General features: G+C 41.8%; 1 protein-coding gene across 2 annotated transcripts in view; it reads left to right on the plus strand.

Annotated features, from left to right (window-relative positions):
- Positions 1-3,231: 3,231 nt before the first annotated feature.
- The window catches only part of TTLL6 (tubulin tyrosine ligase like 6), a 24,324-nt gene continuing 7,597 nt past the window's right edge, over positions 3,232-19,958 (plus strand). Inside the window, exons 1-9 of one of the 2 annotated variants that reach the window (XM_048830383.2) lie at positions 3,232-3,626; positions 7,446-7,486; positions 8,430-8,548; positions 8,666-8,796; positions 9,555-9,711; positions 11,083-11,226; positions 11,866-11,951; positions 16,439-16,664; positions 17,593-17,774. In XM_048830383.2, the coding sequence (XP_048686340.1) occupies positions 8,528-8,548; positions 8,666-8,796; positions 9,555-9,711; positions 11,083-11,226; positions 11,866-11,951; positions 16,439-16,664; positions 17,593-17,774 (947 nt within the window). In that variant the 5' untranslated portion in view covers positions 3,232-3,626; positions 7,446-7,486; positions 8,430-8,527. Of the gene's footprint in view, positions 3,627-5,434; positions 7,487-8,429; positions 8,549-8,665; positions 8,797-9,554; positions 9,712-11,082; positions 11,227-11,865; positions 11,952-16,438; positions 16,665-17,592; positions 17,775-19,958 lie in introns of those variants that run through there. The other variant, XM_075123625.1, reaches the window with a different exon arrangement.

Here is a 19,958-nt window from a genome sequence, read left to right on the forward strand (position 1 = left end):
TTTACAATTTATAGCTGGTGGACCAAATTCAACCCTGGTGTAATAGCAGGGACTTTAAGGCTGTCTGCACTAGGGATTTTGCCAAAATTTGCCAGTTGTTAATACTGGTTTAGCTGCATCAGTGGTAGCTATAGTAAAAGTACTAGAGTAGATAAGACTTCTGTGGCCATAGGCATTTTTGATGCCATGTCTTATGACCCTGTTCAAGTCTTAAATACATGACAGTAAAAATACCAGTGGCCCCTGGCATCTGGTTTGCACTAGTAGGGCCATTTGTTATGCAATGGTGCTGAACCAGATATAGCACCGGTGAGAACTTTTTGACAGAAAAGTCTGATGTAGACAAGGCCCAAGGGAGTTACAGCAGGGATGAATTTGGCTCAATGTCTTACAGGGACAATGTCAATTGAAAAGAATTTATATCAAATTTAATGTTTTTAATCTAAGGTGTTGCCAGTAACACAGGAATTATATATAAATTCATCATCTGTGTTACTGGCAACACTTTAGATTATACAAATGAAAAGAATATTTACATCTAATTTATTCTTCACTGTTTGTTTACTTTTTGCATTTATTTTGCAGTCAATTTCATCTTTTGGTTTATTTGTTCAGTAGTATATTGCTGCAATATTTGGGTTGAAACTTTGCAGGGGAACATTTGTTTATTTTTTTGTTATGGGTATATTAAAATCCTGTTTCCATTGGAATTTTTTGGGGAAAGATTGAATTGTAGTTTCTCTTTTGTGAAAGATTGCTAATTATTGAATTGTGGCTTTGCATGTGGGTCGTCCATGTGGTTAATCTTCCAGGATTGGTGTTTATACCATTCTTTGTCTTGCCAAAAAGCTACTGCATTTATATTATCTAAAAAAAAAATTCAAAAAACTGTACTGATCTAGGATCAATAAGATACATTTTACACTTTCCTTTGAAAAGCTCTATTTTTTAAAATGTGAGACAATACAAAAAACAATATTCAGGGTTCTCTAACTTGACAGAAGCCATAATGATCTATAGCAGAAAGCCAGATCTAGACAGGTTATAATGAAACACATAAACTTCTGGAAGGTAATGGGCCTAATTCTGATCTCACTTACATGGGGGTGCCCATAAATAACATAACATATATTAGTGGGTTGGTGGTCCTTAATTTTGCATGACAGAGTGTTTGTTTCAGTGTTACAAGGGGATGGGTGGATTTTGAAAATCACCAAAATATGTATTACGTAATTTGTGGACAGCCCCCATCAGTTTTACTCCAATGTAGCTCCACTGACTTCAGTGGAGTGACTCCTGATTTACATCAATGTGAGTTTAGAATCAGGCCATCCATGTATATGTGAGGCATTGGCATATTTCACTCTTTCATCAATTGGGATTTGTGTTTGTTGTTTTTTCTGTCTGTGATTCCCTTACCCCAGAGACAACTACTAGATAAAAATTGTAACATGCGATTTCTTTTCCGTGCTGTGGCCAGAGCTGGGGAGAACCCAAAGTTCATTCTGGGCAGGGCACAGGAGCTAGAAATCCAGGTCAGATTTTGTAAAGAGATTAAGGTTAACATTTAAAGAGGTGCTGTCAAATTAAAAGTGAATCATGTTCTTTTAACTATAGATTTGGTTGTGCTACTAATAGTATTTAGATGATTAAAGCTGAGCACTTTAAAAATACATATACATTTAATCATTCATATGTTGTTTGTTTACTATTTGCACTTAATCCCCTTGTATTATAGGCAGGCTGGTAGTACCACATATTATGAAGGTTGCTCAACATTTCCCAACATAAGACTCTGTTTTCAGTTGCTTATAACTTTGCCAAACTTTAACCATTTCGGCTGAAATTTTCCATGCTGGGTATCTGCCTCAGGCTAAATTTTTTTTTTTTTTTAAATTTCAGCCAAAGCTGTACAGGCATTTCCAAGAACAAGGCTAATGAAAAACATGTTGGTTTGCCCAGGTTAAAAAACCCTGGCAATCTTTTCAAACATATTTGAAACCCACTGGCTAAGTGTTCCGTTCCCCTTTAGCATTGTTCCACATAGAGGGTGACAGTTACTTGTTAGCTCAAATGGCAAAGATCCGTGTGGTGGGGCTAAAGGTTGCAGCCATGCTGATAACCCATATGGATGTCAATATGCTGCCACATGATGGAAATTGTTTTTTGAGTTTGTTTTTTTAAAAACCTCAAAAATCACATACACAAAACTACATTAACATAACATTATTAAAGTTGCAAAGTCAAGCGCTCAAAGTTAGGCTGTGCAATCCTAATTCACCTCCCTTGTGTGCATGCATTACAATAAAGTTTTTAATTACATGATCATATTCTATTTTTTCCACAGGTCCCCTGCTTCATTCAGTTCTTTGTATGTAATAATGGAATAGATTGGTCAATTTCGCTTTTTCTTTCTGATTGGTTTCACTTTCTGGTTCTCAAAAGTTAGCACAGTGTTTACCACTCAAGTAGTAAATACTGCAAGGAAATTTGTAAGTGCAAACAAAAATGATATTTTAAATAAAGAGAGTGAGAATATTTTTGTTAATATAAAGTTTTATAGAGTTTGTTTTCTGAACTACTTGCTATTTATACTTTAAGAGAAAGGAATCCTTACCTCTTGGAGCATTCTATAAATACAACACCATTCTGGAAGGGCAGGGTAGAATCTGTAGATATATAAGAAACATTAACTTCTATATAAAGATTGTTAATCTCCGTTTACTTTGCCAAAGATTTCTGTTTGCAGCAGAACCTGATCTGTTAGACTAGGGTTTTAGCTGTAGATTTGATAGACGCTGATTCATCTCATCCCTCTGATCATGTGTTAGCACTGAGCTGGCATTCAGATTAGGTGCATATCAGTCAGTTCTTTAGTACTGAATTCTCAAATCTGAGCAGGACTGAACCTTTAGGAAGAGAGAAAGAACAAGCTGTTAAGGGAGCACTAACTCTAGTGAGACAAAAGCTATTAATCCTTCCATTGTAGTTTCTTGCAATAACACTAAGAATCTGCGCCAAGACAGCTTCCTGATGTTCTATTAGCATAATATCACAGATAGCAGGAGTTTAGAAATATTCGTCAGCGTCAAACAAAGCTATTTTCCTGTGCAGAGATGCCATTCAGATGGGAATCACTATTGACAGAAGCAGATACATATATAGGTAGATATCTGATCCTGTCGAAATGGGGAGAGAGGCATGGAGGGTGGACTTGTGAGGAGGGGATGAACATATCTGTTCCTAACTTGGGAATATGCAGGGAGTTATACAGTATTCTGTTTTATCAGCTGTATTTGAGGAAGCAGCTGGATCCACGAAAAGATTGATGGGACTATTGCTCATCCCTGTACACTGTTCACTTTTCTTCTGGTCTGTTGTGGATGTTTCCACAGGATGAAGGCATCAGCTATACTGCAAAAATATGGATCCTTTGAAGGAGTGGAGCAGGAGACAGAAGAGTCAGATGAGAAAGATGTAACTGAACTAGACTTTTTACCAAGAGAACTAGAAAGAAAAGACAATGCCTTGGACACCATAGACCAGGATACAGTGGGGTGTGAAGAGAAGAAAAGAAGAATTCAAGATCCTAACATATCCATGAAAAAGAAAAGAAAGAGAAAGAGGTTAGAAATAACTATTGAAAGGGCTGTAAAAGTCCTGAAGAGGGACTTTTATATGTTCATAGTAGAGCTACTGAAAATAGAGGAGGGTAATGTGGGGAAGAGATGTTGGAGAATAGGGTATTCGGAGTGGTGCTATGCAGAAGGGGAGGAACACAGAATTTTTGTAGTGAGAGGGATAGGTAAATGTGTTGGAGTGGAGGGGAAATTAAGGTGTTCAGAAAAAGTGATGATTTTAAGTTTTGTAGGTGGTCAGCAACTCAGAGTAGGGATTGCCTTTTCTTGAATGTACAGAAAGAACCTAACATGTAATAGTTACTACCATAATAAATAATAGTAATAATAATTAGACACTAGTGTTCATGGAAAGAACATAGTTCAGGGGAGCTTTCATTCTGATGTGAAATAGATATGCTAGTAAGAGTTGCAGAATAGTCCAGGAGAAAAAGAAGATGTACAGTTTCTGAGCATAAATATTTTCTGTTGATGCCCATTTGCCCTTTGGCTCACGACTTTGGGGAATCCCGTTCTTAGGTTGATTCCTAAATAACCAATCTTGTTGAGTAACTGCCATATCTTTTTCTCCCACTGCAACAGAAAGAGTGCTCTTCCTTTGGTTTCATAACTACTGGTTTTCTAGTATTCTGGTATTCTAGTATTATTTTTTATTTTATCTTTACAAGCATTTCTGTAGTGCTCATCACTGTATTCTTTTTCTACATCTATTATGTAAAATGTGCTCACTCTTTTCTATTATATTGTGTTGTTAAAATATAATATTTTCTTGTTGAAATCATCATCAGATGTCTGATATAGCCTTACTACTGGAGCTGGTAATCCATACCACAAGACACTTGATTAGGGTTACTCTGTCCTCTTTTCTTCCTTCCCCAGGGGACTGCAATATCAGAGGTAAAATTCATAATCCTTATCCTCCCCTTCTTCCTCTTACCATCTCTCCATTCGTCTCTTCCTTATTTCATTTGCATACTGTTGTCCTGTTGTTTAGAACGCCTTCAAATTCTTATTATTATTAAAAATCAGTTGAAGCTTTTTGAGTGTATGAAATGTCTACAGAAAATTGTGATTCTAGTGAACCCCACCACTTTGTGTGCTCTCTCTGTGTCTCTCTTCATTGTGGGAGTTTTTGGGAGGCAGGTTGAGAGTGGGTGTGCTTCGCTGTTCACTTTTTCTGTTTTGGGGAAATGGGGTTTGGGTTTTGTTGTGTTTGTTTAGTTTTGTGGTTGTTGTGGCGTTCGTTTCAGGGTTTCTTTTGTCTTAGCCGGCTTTTGTCTGCCCTCTTGGTTGGCACAGTCAGCCCAGGGGGACAAAGACTGCAGTTGCTTGCAGATTCTGAGGGTTTAACCTGGGGATATCGGGTTGTTGATTTGGCTCCAGACTCTACCTCTGTGGAGGAGTGTGTTCTAGCTGTGGGAAAGGTGATTGGGTATGGTATACCTCCCACATGAGCAAGGCTGTTGTAGTGTTGAGCTGGTGGTTGCTGAGGGGATTGTTGTGCAGGTTGTTTTTGTTCCTGTTGTGCCTTTCTTGATGCTTGCTTCTTAAGTCACTCTCTCTCTAATGCCCCTCCGTGTTTAGGAAATAAGCAGCTGGCCAGAGACCTGCTGAATTATGGTGAGAGCACTAACTCTATTAAGAGGAAAAAGAAAAGGAGTACTTGTGGTACCTTAGAGACTAACCAATTTATTTGAGCATGAGCTTTCTTGAGCTACAGCTCACTTCATCAGATGAAGTGAGCTGTAGCTCACGAAAGCTTATGCTCAAATAAATTGGTTAGTCTCTAAGGTGCCACAAGTACTCCTTTTCTTTTTGCGAATACAGACTAACACGGCTGTTCCTCTGAAACCTGTCTATTAAGAGGGTTCCTTTGGGCTGTAAAGCCTCAGAGGTTTGCCATCTCCTGTCCTTTCATAGGCAGGTTTTTATTATATTAATCACTGCTTCCAAGGTTCTAAAAGTTTCCCTGAAGCGTACAACTGGGGTCTGTGACTTCACCAGTGGTGCCCAAACTTTCCCTGTTGCACACCCACTTACCAGTAATGGAATCTGTCCGTACGCCCCTCCCACCCATTACAGCACAGTTGATTCAGCAGCAGGGGTCGGCAACGTGTCTGTACACGGACAAGTGCTGTGGTAAAAATTTTGGGGTCCATGTATGAGGTCCATGGTTCAAAAAACCTTGGATGACATAATGCCCCCAATGTCCGTCACTAAGTACGGTAATCTTGTCAAGTGTCTGTCGCGCAACATGGTGGTGCCGACCCCTTTTCAGAAGAAGAGCTTGAGCTGAAGACGGAGCCAGGGACAGAACTGGGAATGGGAGAGGAACTGGGGCTAGAGGCGGAGCTGGCCTGAGGACAGAGCAGGAATGGGGGCAGAGCTGGGCTGGGGGTGGAGCAGGGGGCAAAGCAGAGCCGTGGCTGTGGCTGGAGCTGGGCTGGGGGCAGAGCGGAGCTGGGCTGGGGCACAGCTGGGCTGGGTGGCGCTCCCTCCCCACCCTGCATGGGGGCTGGCCCAGCCCTGCCACGCGACCCCCTGAACGTTCCTCCTTGTTCCCCTATGGGAGCACACCCCACCGTTTGGGGACCCCTGGACTACACTGTTTGTGGCCATTGACGACAGCCTGTTTTCATTGGGGGTAACACTTAGTAATCAGTGCCCTGAGCAGTGGCAGGCTGCCTCTGGTGTGGTGATCCTGTACCTGGGAATGTGTGGGTTTCTGTGAGTAAAGCACAGGGTGGGGTGGTTGTGGCTGTGGCAGAGACTGGGTCCTAACAGGCTCCAGATGTCTGTGGGGAAATGGGTTCTGGGGAGTCAGTGTCCCTTTATGACATGTGGGAGATGCTATTGCTGGTTCTGTGGCTCCTGACTCGGGGTACATCTACACTGGAATAAAGGACCTACGGCACTGCTGCAGCTGGCCTGGGGCAGCTGACTTGGGATTGCGGGGCTTGGTTGCTGAGCTAAAAATTGCCATATAGACATTCAGGCTCAGGCTGGAGCCCGGGCTCTGGGATCTTCCCCTCCCCTCCCCCCCGCCTTGCAGGGTCCCAGTAGAGTTTGGGCTCCAGACCAGCCCAAACGTCTACAGAGCATTTTTACAGCCCAAGCACTGGGAGCCCAAGTCAACTGTCTCAGGCCAGCCTCTGGTGTTTAGCTGCTGCATAGACTTATCCTCAGTGGCCTCTCATCCTGAACCTGACTGCAAAATGGAGGCTGAGCTTGCTGCTATGGATTCCACAGTTTTTGCTGTGGATTCTGGCTTGCAGGCAAAGCCCCAAAGTGAAAAATGGCAGTTGAAAGCATAGGGGCCCCCGGTTTCTGAGGGTTCTGCAAAGTGGGTTAGTTTAGCCAATGCAATCGGGGAGCATACTATTAAGGGTGCTGCTGAGGTTGGAGGCATGGGGAATTCTCAGGTCTCCATCCCAGCAGTCTGCTCCCCCCAGTTTCTCTGATGATATGTGCTGGAGGGAGACCATGTAACCAGGGAATAACATTCACATTGTGCTTGTTGTATCATTGTCTTCAGAGATGTTTACTTAATAGTACCTGCCTTTCTTTTCTATAGAGACTAAATGCATAGTTATTTAGTTTGTCTCCAGCAAATAATTTTCGAAGTGACCACTGAGCAAAAAAACAGTGATCAATCCTGGTGACTAGCCTATTAGATGATCATTTAGATAGTGCTTTACATAAATTTATGGAAGTACAACTGTAAAGTTCCCAGGCCTTCCCCATAAAGCGTAAACTGGTCCTTGTCTGTATGCCTCTGTCTTTCTGCTTTTTTTTATTGTTTTCCAGATGACCTGTGATAAGTCTGACCAACTGCAAGTATGATAGTGGTGAGTATCTTTCTCATCTTTCCCAAATGTAGAAGGTAAGCCAAAGAATTGTGACCCAGTCGATTCATGTAAAGAAATGTATATTTTCATTTACTCTTAGGAAAAAGAGCTCAATTTAAAATGGAATTTATTTTGTCATGTGACTTGTTAACTGAATTTTAGTGCTTATGAATATGACCAAATGCAAGCATCATTTAGAAACCTCATGCAGTCTGGGCAAGCATTGTGCAAGATTCCCCTACTAGTGAAACTCATTCCTGACCTACAGCATTCCTGTTATTCCACACATTTGGCACCACATAGCTCTCTTAGCGTATCTCAATATTAACCAACAGCATCCCCTGGTATTTTATTACTTGCCCTCCTCAAGCACAGTCTGCTAATGATGCTAAATCGTCTAAAGGCACTAGCTTGTGATCATCAAATATGTTTCCCTTCTCGTGACTGAAGTTAGGCAAGAAGTCATATCCATGAACTTTTGCCAGTGCAAGATTTGAATGCTTGTTGTGGATTTGCAACATGGGGAACCAATTCAAATGGCTCCATTCCACATAAAATGAATCATTTAATTTTTTTATTTCAAGAAGTTCTGCTTTTCACCGTTGTTCAGAAAGACCAATGCAACAGCAACGCAAGCTTACTCCATCCTGCAATTTTTGCTAGCTAGTGTGAAGTTTCTAGCAGCATACTGGAGAGGTCAACTTGTTCAGTAGTCACCAGTGACTGTCCAATTTGTCAGACAAAATGGATGGTTTTTGGGCAGCGTATCCGTAGAGATTAGAGGACTGGAAGCTGCCACTCAGAGTAGAGCTGAGGTCTATAGATATCTGAGCTGAGTGGTATAACTGAACCATGATTCTATATCTCCTTCTGAGTCCAAACAGAATTTTCTAAAGTCTAAATTTCGAGTATGATTGAAACTGTTTCTTTTCTTATGATGCAGTGCGTCGGGCTGCTAAGCAGTATGGCTTACGGGAAGCAGGTGAGAATGATGAGTGGACCCTCTATTGGACAGACTATTCAGTCTCACTGGATCGGGTAATGGAAATGAAAAGTTATCAGGTACTTATCTCTGTGAGGTGGAGTGGATATTAAATTATTACTTTTTTCCCCAGTGCAAATGACCAAGAGACCAGGAAGATGCTTATTATTATGCCTTTTCTCTGGACTTCTTTCCAGAAAATCAACCACTTCCCTGGGATGAGTGAAATATGTAGGAAGGATCTGCTGGCCAGGAACATGAGCAGGATGCTAAAGCTCTTTCCTAAAGAATTTAACTTCTTTCCCAGGACCTGGTGTCTTCCTGCTGAGTGAGTCTTCCTTACAATGTTTACTGACTGATTTTCCTCTTGTCTTGCTTCTCTTCACCATCACCCTCACTTTTTCCGCTCATCCTTTATGTCAGCCTTCCTTACTTTGGGCCTGAGTCTCCTCTTACACCAGTGTAAATTGAGAGTATCTTCTTAGAGCTCCATGAAGATGCTCCAAAGTAAAACTTGAGCAAGTAAGAAGAGAATCAAACCCATTACCTTTCTGCTCTTTTCTTTACCCAGAGTAATGGAAAAAGACTAGGAACATTTTCATAGTAGAATGATGTTGCTTTGAGCTGAATGCACCATGTATTCACTGGTGATGCAAGCCCCTTGGCAGTGAATGGAATAAAATTCCTTTTATTTTTCTGGATGAAGTCCATTGCTGTATTACTCAATGGGATGAAGTATCTTCCCTCTTTGGAAGAGGAGATGATTTCTATATCATATTAAAAATCTCTTTTCTCTAAAAATCAAAAAAGAGATCATTCCCATAAGACTTTGTGATTCACTCCAAACTTGCTTCTACTGGAAATAAAGGTTTACTGAGAGCTAGAGAACAGGTTGTATTCCTGGCTCTGGAGGGACAGATGTTTTTTTCTTTGTGATCACTGGTTCTGTAGACATTTGCATTTGTCTGCCAAAACGTTTCTAGCATTGGTAGGCTGTGAGACATCAAACCTCAGAATCATGTAATTCTGATTGTCTTGCTTTTCTTTCTTTCTCCCCCCCCCCCCCCGCATCATCTTTCCCTACAGCTATGGGGATTTGCAGACCTATAGCAGATCAAGGAAACATAAGACATACATCTGTAAGCCCGACTCTGGCTGTCAGGGGAGAGGCATCTTCATCACCAGATCTTTGAAAGACATAAAACCTGGAGAGGATATGATCTGCCAGCTCTACATCTCAAGGGTAATCTCCCTATTCCACATCCCAAGATTACTTTTATGTCATTAAACCAGACTTTAATTCAGCTCAGCCTTGCTTGCCTGTGATCATCCAGTCATAAACAGCACTCATTGCCTTTGAATACATGACCATTGAAATAATTCCTCTTTTGTGTGCCATGGGTTCATAAGTAATTTTTGAATAAGCTTTTTATATAAGCTAATTCACCTTTGCTGGATGAACCTAACTAGATGAGGGAAATCTCCTTCCTGCTGTAGAGTGAGTTAGCTCTCAAATATACACAATATTTCCGTAGGCCCAACTGGAGGAGAGAGTGAGGGGATTGTTTGTACCCAGTCCCACAAACCTGTTTATAACCTATTTTACTCAAGAATCTTTTGGCTGACATTTTGGCATTACCCTCTCTTCCTAAGGAAACATCCACATTCAAGCCTCTGGGATCTCCTGTGCCTTTGGGACACCTATAATGTAAATACCAGAACCTAAGTTTTTACTCTGGTTTGTTCTTTCATTTTGAATATGTTTCATTATTATTTATTACTGATTTTTTTTTAGAGAGATAAAGCATGGTCTGGGGAGCTGGGATTCAGAACTGCTAGAGTTTATATCTTCTCTTGTGCTGACTCACTGTGTGGCTTTCAGCAAATCACTGTTCCATGTCTGTTTCCCCCCACTTTTAAAATGGGGGGGGGGGGAACCTATCCACCTCATAGACTTTATGTGACGATTAATGAGTTTGTTCAATGCTCAGAACATGTAAAGAACTCAATGACGGATTAGTTTAATTACTATTATAGTGTTGCTGCTGTGCTCAGTACGATAAAATACATTACTGTTCTTAAATTCTCCAATTTCCCAATATTTGAATAACTATAAGAAACATCATTTATAAGAGAAAAGTACTCTAGCAAGAATTGCTTATATACCGGATACTGGGGTACATGTAAATTTTTGTTTGCATATTAAGAACACCTAGATCTATTAAGTGTCCATGACTAGTTCTGATCATGTGATCTTATTAAAATGATCATGCTCTGCATAAAGTTTGCAATTACCCTTACTTGGATGGAATGTCTTAACCCAGACAGTTTCCCAATTTCTAAAATGGAGATAGATAAGGAAGTGTTGTTATCGCCCAAAGAATGTTGTAAGGCTTAATTACTGAATATCTGTCTAGCACTTTGATGAAGGAAGGTGATGTATATGTGCTAAGTATTGTTATAAGGATTGCATGTCTTGGTTTTGTTTTTTCAGCTTGTAGGTGGGACTGTACAGCTATTTTCATCACCTCAGTCTCGAGTTAATGAGTTACTAATGTTCCTCTTGTACTTCAAACAAACTATAAGCAACTCAGTTTCATCTTCTCTTTCCCAGCCTTTTATTATTGATCGTTTTAAGTTTGATCTGAGGATTTATGTGCTTGTGACATCATGTGACCCTCTGAGGATATTTGTCTATAATGAGGGCCTTGCACGCTTTGCTACATCAGCCTACTCTGACCCCTCACACAGCAATCTGGTGAGTAAAGAACCCTGTTAACATAAATTAACACCATTCAAATTCATAACAACAGGAACTATCTGTTGAAATGTTGTGGCACAGAGAAACAAGAATGCTTTGGACTGCTACGATACCTTTAATCTGAGGATCTGCACGTCCTTCACAAACAATAATAATTAATCCTCACTTCATCAAAGTGACATGGGTAAGGTTATAGATGAATCATCTCACCCACCACTGAAATGCAGCCACCTCTGTGGTAGAACATAGCTAGAGTTTAACAGCACACAATAACACTACATAATAGTTTCTGGGCAGTTAGGGGCTGATCCTGCAAACACTTACATACCACAAAAAGAAAAGGAGTACTTGTGGCACCTTAGAGACTAACAAATTTATTTGAGCATAAGCTTTCATGAGCTACAGCTCACTTCATTGGATGCATACCACAATGACTTTACTCATGCAAGTGGTCCCATTTAAATGATCTTAAGACTGTGTTGGGTTCATGAGAGTGATGAGATAAGTACTGCTATTGAATGTCTTGTACTTAGATTTTTTTCTGCATTAAGTAGTGTGACCAGGTATCATCATGTACAGGGAGAGTGAAGAAGGCAGATGTCTCTCTCACCTTATAACCCATTCGTTTATTTGTAGGATGACGTCTGCATGCACCTGACTAATTATTCCATTAACAAGCACAGTACTAGTTTTGTCCGAGATGAAGATTCTGGAAGTAAGAGGTAAGAGAGAGAGAACATTAAGCACAGCCAGGGGATGTTAGTCTGTTCTCATGAATCTTCATATGCATTTTCACACTTTTTTCATATATGTTTAGGAAATATTTCTTTCCATGCAGCCAGTGAAGAGTGTATTTTGTGTCATTGGTTATATAAATAATTTAAAGAAGCTGAGATGAATATTAGTGAGAGGCCAGAAGCAGGAGAAAAAAAAGTGAACTGTCCTTCAAATTGGAAATACCAATGCATTTGTTGCAACTGGTGCTTCTGGATTACATTACTCTGTTTATTGTCCTTGGTGGTTATGTTTGGCTGTCTAATGTAGATAAATCTATATATAATGATCAGTCAGGTTTTTCCTCTTGCCCACATTCTTCTCCCAGTCCTTTTCTTTTCTTTTCACCATGTTTCTAGCTGTTTCTACATAGTACCCTGTCCATTGCCACTAGGACCTCAGTGGTATCCATTTCTTCTTAGCAGTATTGCTCTTTGCCAATAGCAGCAGGAACTCCAGCGGTGCCAATGTTTCTTTTGCAGTGCTCTGTTGGTGCCAGAAAGGCTTCACTAGTATGAATTGTCTTGGAGCAATGCCTTGGGCCTGGTCTACACTACAGGGTTAGGTTAAATTTAGTCGCATTAGGTCGATTTAAAAATGACTGCGTCCACACAACGAACCCTGTTCCATCGACCTAAAGGGCTCTTAAAATCAACTTCTGTACTCCCCCCCAACTAGGGGGGTAGCGCTAAAATCGACCTTGCTGGGTCGAATTTGGGGTAGTGCTGATGCAAATCAACGGTATTGGCCTCCAGGAGCTATCCCAGAGTGCTCCATTGTGACTGCTCTGGACAGCACTTTGAACTCCAATGCACTAGCCAGGTACACAGGAAAAGCCCCGGGAAATTTTGAATTTCATTTCCTGTTTGGTTAGCATGGCGAACTCAGGAGCACTCAGCAGCACAGGTGATCATGCAGTCCCCCCAGAATCGTAGAGCGTAGAATGTTTCTACTCTCCCCCTATCATCTCCATCCCTGAGGTTATCGCAGATTAGAAGGCGAAAAAAACGCACTTGCAATGACATGTTTTCTGAGCTCATGCAGTCCTCCCGCACTGGTAGGGCACAACTTAATGCATGGAGGCATTCAGTGGCAGAGGCCAGGAAAAAATTAAGTGAGCATGAAGAGCAGAGGCAGGACATGATGCTGAGGCTAATGGGAGAGCAAATGGACATGATGAAGCATCTGTTGGGGGAACAAACGGACATGATGAAGCATCTGTTGGAGCTGCAGGAAAGTCAACAAGAGCACAGACCCCCGCTGCATCCACTGTATAACCGCCTACCCTCCTCCCCATGTTCCATAGCCTCTTCACCCAGACGCCCAAGAACACGGGGGTGGGGAGGCTCCGGGCTCCCAGCCACTTCACTCCAGAGGATGGCCCAAGCAATAGAAGGCTGTCATTCAAACAGTTTGATTTTTAGTGTAGCTACAATAAGCAATGTGGCCTTGTCCTTCCCTCCTCCCCCACCCCACCCAGGCTACCTTGTCCGTTATCTCATTTTTTTTTAATTAATAAAGAAAGAATGCATGGTTTCAAAACAATAGTTACTTCATTTCGAAGGGGGCAGGGTGGTTGGCTTACAGGGAATTAAAATCAAGAAAGGGGGTGGGTTTGCATCAAGGAGAAACACACACAACTGTCACACGAAGCCTGGCCAGTCATGAAACTGGTTTTCAAAGCCTCTCTGATGCACAGCATGCCTTACTGTGCTCTTCACCCTGGTGTCTGGCTGCTTAAAATTGGACGCCAGGCAATTTGCCTCAACCTCCCACCCCGCCATAAATGTCTCCCCCTTACTCTCACAGATATTATGGAGCACACAGCAAGCAGCAATAACAATGGGAATGTTGGTTGCGCTGAGGTCTGATCTAGTCGGCAGACAGCGCCAGCAAACTTTTAAATGTCCAAAGGCACATTCTACCACCATTCTTCACTTGCTCAGCCTATAGATTCATAGATACTAAGGTGAGAAGGGACCATTATGATTATCTAGTCCGACCTCCTGCACAACGCAGGCCACAGAATCTCACCCACCCACTCCTGCAAAAAACCTCTCACCTATTTCTGAGCTATTGAAGTCCTCAAATCATGGTTTAAAGACTTCAAGGAGCAGAGAATCCTCCAGCAAATGACCCGTGCCCCATGCTACAGAGGAAGGCGAAAAACCTCCAGGGCCTCTTTGAATCTGCCCTGGAGGAAAATTCCTTCCCGACCCCAAATATGGCGATCAGCTAAAACCTGAGCATATGGGCAAGATTCACCAGCCAGATACCCAGGAAAGAATTTTCTTTAGTAACTCAGATCCCACCCCATCTAACATCCCAGCACAGGCCATTGGGCCTATTTACCATGAATAGTTAAAGATCAATTAATTATCAAAATCATGTTATCCCATCATACCATCTCCTCCATAAACTTATCGAGTTTAATCTTAAAGTTGAACTGCTCCTTGCTACTGTCCAGGCTTCCTGAGCTATGGGAGCAAGGGGTAGGTGTTACTGCACAGTGCTGCTGGCTGGGAGAGCAGCCTGAGGCAGAAGCCTCCAGCTCGCATGATATTCCAGGCAAGACTGAATCTCCATGAGACGAAACTTAAAGAAGAGAATGACCTGGAGTCTCTGGCTCCCGTTCAGTGCTCTAAGAGGAAGATAGCCATGTCTGTCCAGGCACCCCTGATTGACCTCACCGAGGTCTGCCAGGAGCACCCAGGAGATGTTCAATGGCTATCAGTCCTACTGCATCATCTGCCGCAAAGGCAAGGAGCTGCTGCTGTGTAGCAATGCAGTACCACACCTGCCAGCAGCACCCAGGAGATGTATGGTGACGGTGAGCTGAGTGGGCTCCATGCTTGCCGTGGTGTGGCATCTGCATGGGTAACCCAGGAAAAAAGGCGCAAAACTATTGTCTGACATTGCTTTCATGGAGGGAGGGAGGGTGGGGGGCCTGACGACATGTACCCAAAACCACCCACGACAATGTTTTTGCCCCATCAGGCATTGGGAGCTTAACTCAGAATTCCAATGGGCAGCTCTGTAAGTTGATGCTAACCACGGTAGTGAGGACACATTCCGCCGACTTAATGCACTAGTGTGGACATAGAATCATAGAATATCAGGGTTGGAAGGGACCTCAAGAGGTCATCTAGTCCAACCCCCTGCTCAAAGCAGGACCAATCCCCAACTAAATCATCCCAGCTAGGGCTTTGTCAAGCCTGACCTTAAAAATATCTAAGGAAGGAGATTCCACCACCTCCTTAGGTAACACATTCCAGTGTTTCACCACCCTCCTAGTAAAAAAGTTTTTCCTAATATCCAACCAAAACCTCCCCCGCTGCAACTTGAGACCATTACACCTTGTTCTGTCATCAGCTACCACTGAGAATAGTCTAGATCCATCCTCTTTAGAACCCCCTTTCAGGTAGTTGAAAGCAGCTATCAAATCCCCCCTCATTCTTCTCTTCTGCAGACTAAAGAATCCCAGTTCCCGCAGCCTTTCCTCATAAGTCATGTGTTCCAGTCCCCTAATCATTTTTATTGCCCTCCGCTGGACTCTTTCCAATTTTTCCACATTCTTCCTGTAGTGTGGGGCCCAAAACTGGACACAGTACTCCAGATGAGGCCTCACCAACGTCAAATAGAGGGGAACGATCAATCGACTGTATAAAATCAGTTTCTAAAAATCGACTTCTATAAAATCGACCTAATTTCGTAGTATAGACAAGGCCTAGATCACTGTCCAATAATGTGTGGCTTCTCTCCATTTCCTATCCTAAAGCCTGGTCTACACATGAAAGTTGTACTGCTCTAAGTTAAAGCTGTACAGCTCCCCTAGTGTGGACGCAGTTATATTGGTATAAAGGTGCTTTATGCTGGTATAGCCATTCCCATACAGGAACAGGAATAATTATACTAGTATAAGGCACCTTTATACCAGTATAACTGTGTCCATGCTAGGGCTCATGCTAGTATAACTATATCATTAAAAATCACCTTGCCCCCAACTGATGTGGTTATAGTAATACAATTTTCAAGCATAGGATTGTCCTAAGAGCAAGAGGTTAATTAGAACAATGCTTCTTCTTTTTCATACAGGGAATCCCTTCCCATATATCTGGGATCCTCTCCCTATTAGCAACATGGTAAAGGCAGGCAGGACACACTTCACTGACTTTCATAGCATATTTGGTTGAAACCCTACCTATTAGTGTGTCTCCCATCCTCAATGTCTGAGAAGCTCTTGCATTGATCTATGCAAGAGTTTGACTAACAACTCGTTCTGTTAATCCTTATTTTGTTTCTGTGGGTATGTGGATCTCCATGAGGCCCAAATTTCTATGCTTAACTTAAGCAGCATGGAAACATACAGAAAAATGCTTACTGTGAACTGATTTGCCATTAATATGGGCTACCAACTTCCTTTTTTTCTTCATAGGAAGCTCTCCACCTTTAATAAGTACATGCAGAAGCATAGCTATGATACCGACCAGATGTGGCGGAATATAGAAGATGTTGTTATTAAAACTCTGATATCAGCACATCCTATTATCAAACATAACTATCACACTTGCTTCCCCAACCACACTGTGGGTAGCGCTTGCTTTGAAATATTAGGATTTGATATTCTGTTGGATCACAAACTCAAACCCTGGTTGCTTGAGGTAAGAACCACAGCAAAAGTCTCTTAGATCTCATAACAAATCCATACCATGAACTGGTATCCTTTTTTTACCCTTCCCTGCCTGTGGGGCCAAATTCAGCCAAATGAGTTGCTATTGCCAACCTCTTCCTTAACACCGATTTTTGCCTTTGTCGTTTCTCTAGATCTCCTAACAAAAGTCCATCCTGTAGCATTTCCTACATTATTCCATCAGCTTGGAAAGCTGATGGATGACCAGCAGAGGGGGTTAGACTGCAGATAAACTAATAATAACAGGTTTCAGAGGAACAGCCGTGTTAGTCTGTATTCGCAAAAAGAAAAGGAGTACTTGTGGCACCTTAGAGACTAACCAATTTATTTGAGCATGAGCTTTCGTGAGCTACAGCTCACTTCATCAGATGTTTACCGTGGAAACTGCAGCAGACTTTAAACTAATAATAATCATTCCCACAGACAGTCACATTGATCTGTAGCCTTGAAATTTAAATCTGTTCCTGTATGTGGGAATCTAGCTCATGGGGACAGCCTTACTCTCCAGTTTGCACAAAGGAATCTTCCAGGGGTATCCATTAACCTCAATGGGAGCTGCATTTGCTAATACCAGAGCCTGAATTTGGTCCTCGCAGCATATCAAATTAATATGTTATTGATCTTGCACTGAGTACTAAATTGGTTCAAGCTACATCACTCTGCCACTTGCACCTGTTTTCTCCCAAATCTATCCCACCCATTATGTCACTTCTGAATTTGGCCCATGGAATCCTACTATACACCTGTATCATACATTGAAGTCTGGCAAGGATCCTTGCCAACTCTAGATTCTAACTGGAATCCCCAGTAATCTAGATTTCAGACTAATTTAATGTCCCGAGTTGTAATTTCCATCGCATCTCAACTGCAGCAAATAGATTACATTCTTGTTGTTTCAGGTGAATCACTCTCCAAGCTTCACCACTGACTCCTGGTTAGACAAAGAAGTGAAGGACCAGCTGCTATATGACACTTTGGTTCTGATAAATTTAGGGGCCTGTGACAAGAGAAAAATCCTAGAAGAAGAGAAAAGGCGAGGAAAGGAGAGACTCCTGAAGCAATGCTCTTCTCAAGAGACCAGGTGTGTTGTCATACAGCTTCAACTAATTTCCTCAGATTATGTGAGCCATAATTTTAAGGTGACCTGCAAACAATGTTTTTTAATTAGTTTATGATCTTTTTTTTTTTTTTTGCTTCTTTATGATGTATACAGATGGCCTGCACAGATATTTTTAAAGGTTTTTTTCTTTCTTGTTTTTTTAACCTTCAGAATACCAGGAATGTAAAGTCTGGTCTTTCCTGGTTTGTTGGCACACCACTGGGATGTGTAAGGGCTGTTTACTATAAGCTCTTCACAACTGAATTGAAAAAGTGAGGGTGCTGAATGTTTAACAAAGTATTCCTTTATTCAAAATGTTAATTAACATTTCATTGAACAATTCATTTAAAGTAACAAAAATAACCTGACAAAAAATTCCTTCCCCTCTTGATAGCTCATCTTTCACTTTGTTGGTTGTTGTGATGGCATCATTTAACTAGTTCTTTAGTCATCATAGAGTCTTCCATCTTAGACAGTTCCTGAATTTCTAATGTAAAAAACAAGCAAAAAATAAAATAAAATTTCAGGCCCTCGTTAACAACCATAGGGAAACCAGAAAGACAAGCTCTTTTTTTTTTGCCTTTGCAGATAATCTTTAAATTTATGTTATAGGTTATGTAGGAAGATAAATGAGAACCATTCTACATTTCACCAAAACTAAGAAGACAGGATTAGGGATGCAATTACAGTGTGAAATGAAAATAACTCCTGCTCTGGAGATTTCTCCGAGGGTTTGGCTACACTTCAAATGCTGCAGCTGCGCCGCTGTAGTGCTTCAGTGAAGATGCTACCTATACTGAAGGGAAGGCTTCTCCTGTTGGCGTAGGTACTCCACCTCCTGGAGAGATGGTAGCTATGGGCTTGTCTACATTACCCGCTGGATCAAGGGGCAGTGATCGATCCAGTGGGGGTCTGTCATAAATATAAAGGGAAGGGTAAACACCTTTAAATCCCTCCTGGCCAGAGGAAAAACACTTTCACCTGTAAAGGGTTAAGAAGCTAGGATAACCTCGCTGGCACTGACCAAAATGACCAATGAGGAGACAAGATACTTTCAAACCTGGAGGAGGGGAGAAATAAAGGTTCTCTCCCCCTCCAGCTTTGAAAGTATATTGATCTCAAAATGATTTCAAGTTAATCCCACCGCTCTGCCACCATGTCAAGGTTCCTTCCCCACTCTGAACTCTAGGGTACAGATATGGGGACCTGCATGAAAAACCCCCTAAGCTTATTTTTACCAGCTTAGGTAAAAACTTCCCCAAGGTACAAACTATTTTTCCTTTTGCCCCTGGACTTTATTGCTGCCACCACCAACCATCTAACAAATATATAACAGGGAAAGAGTTTGCTTGGAAACATCTTTCCCCCCAGGATCCTCCCAAACCCTACACCCCCTTTCCTGGTGAAGGCTTGATAAAAATCGTCACCAATTTGCATAGGTGAACACAGACCCAAACCCTTGGATCTTAAGAACAATGAAAAAACAATCAGGTTCTTAAAAGAAGAATTTTAATTGAAGAAAAAGTAAAAGAATCACCTCTGTAAAATCAGGATGGTAAATGTCTTACAGGGTAATCAGATTCAAAACATAGAGAATCCCTCTAGGCAAAACCTTAAGTTACAAAAAGACACAAAAACAGGAATATACATTCCATTCAGCACAACTTATTTTATCAGCCATTTAAACAAAACAGAATCTAACGCATATCTAACTAGATTGCTTATTAGCCCTTTACAGGAGTTCTGACCTGCATTCCTGCTCTGGTCCCGGCAAAAGCAACACACAGACAGAGAGAACCTTTGTTTCACCCCCCTTCCAGCTCCTCATTGGTCATTTTGGTCAGGTGCCAGCGAGGTTATCCTAGCTTCTTAACGCTTTACAGGTGAAAGGGTTTTTCCTCTGGCCAGGAGGGATTTAAAGGTGTTTACCCTTCCCTTTATATCTATGACCAGGTCGATTTATTGTGTCTAGTCTAGACACGAAAAATCGACCGCGGAGCACTCTCCCGTCGACTCCGGTACTCCACCTCCCGGAGAGGTAGTAGCTATGTCAATGACAGAAGCCATCCCAATGACTGGGAGTCAGGTCGGTATAACTGCTTTGCTCAGGGATGTGAGCAATGTAGTTATAGCAACATAAATTCCTAGTACCAAGCCTGTATCCCA

This window comes from Caretta caretta, chromosome 27 (assembly GCF_965140235.1).
Source record: "Caretta caretta isolate rCarCar2 chromosome 27, rCarCar1.hap1, whole genome shotgun sequence".
NCBI classification, from domain to species: Eukaryota; Metazoa; Chordata; order Testudines; family Cheloniidae; genus Caretta; species Caretta caretta.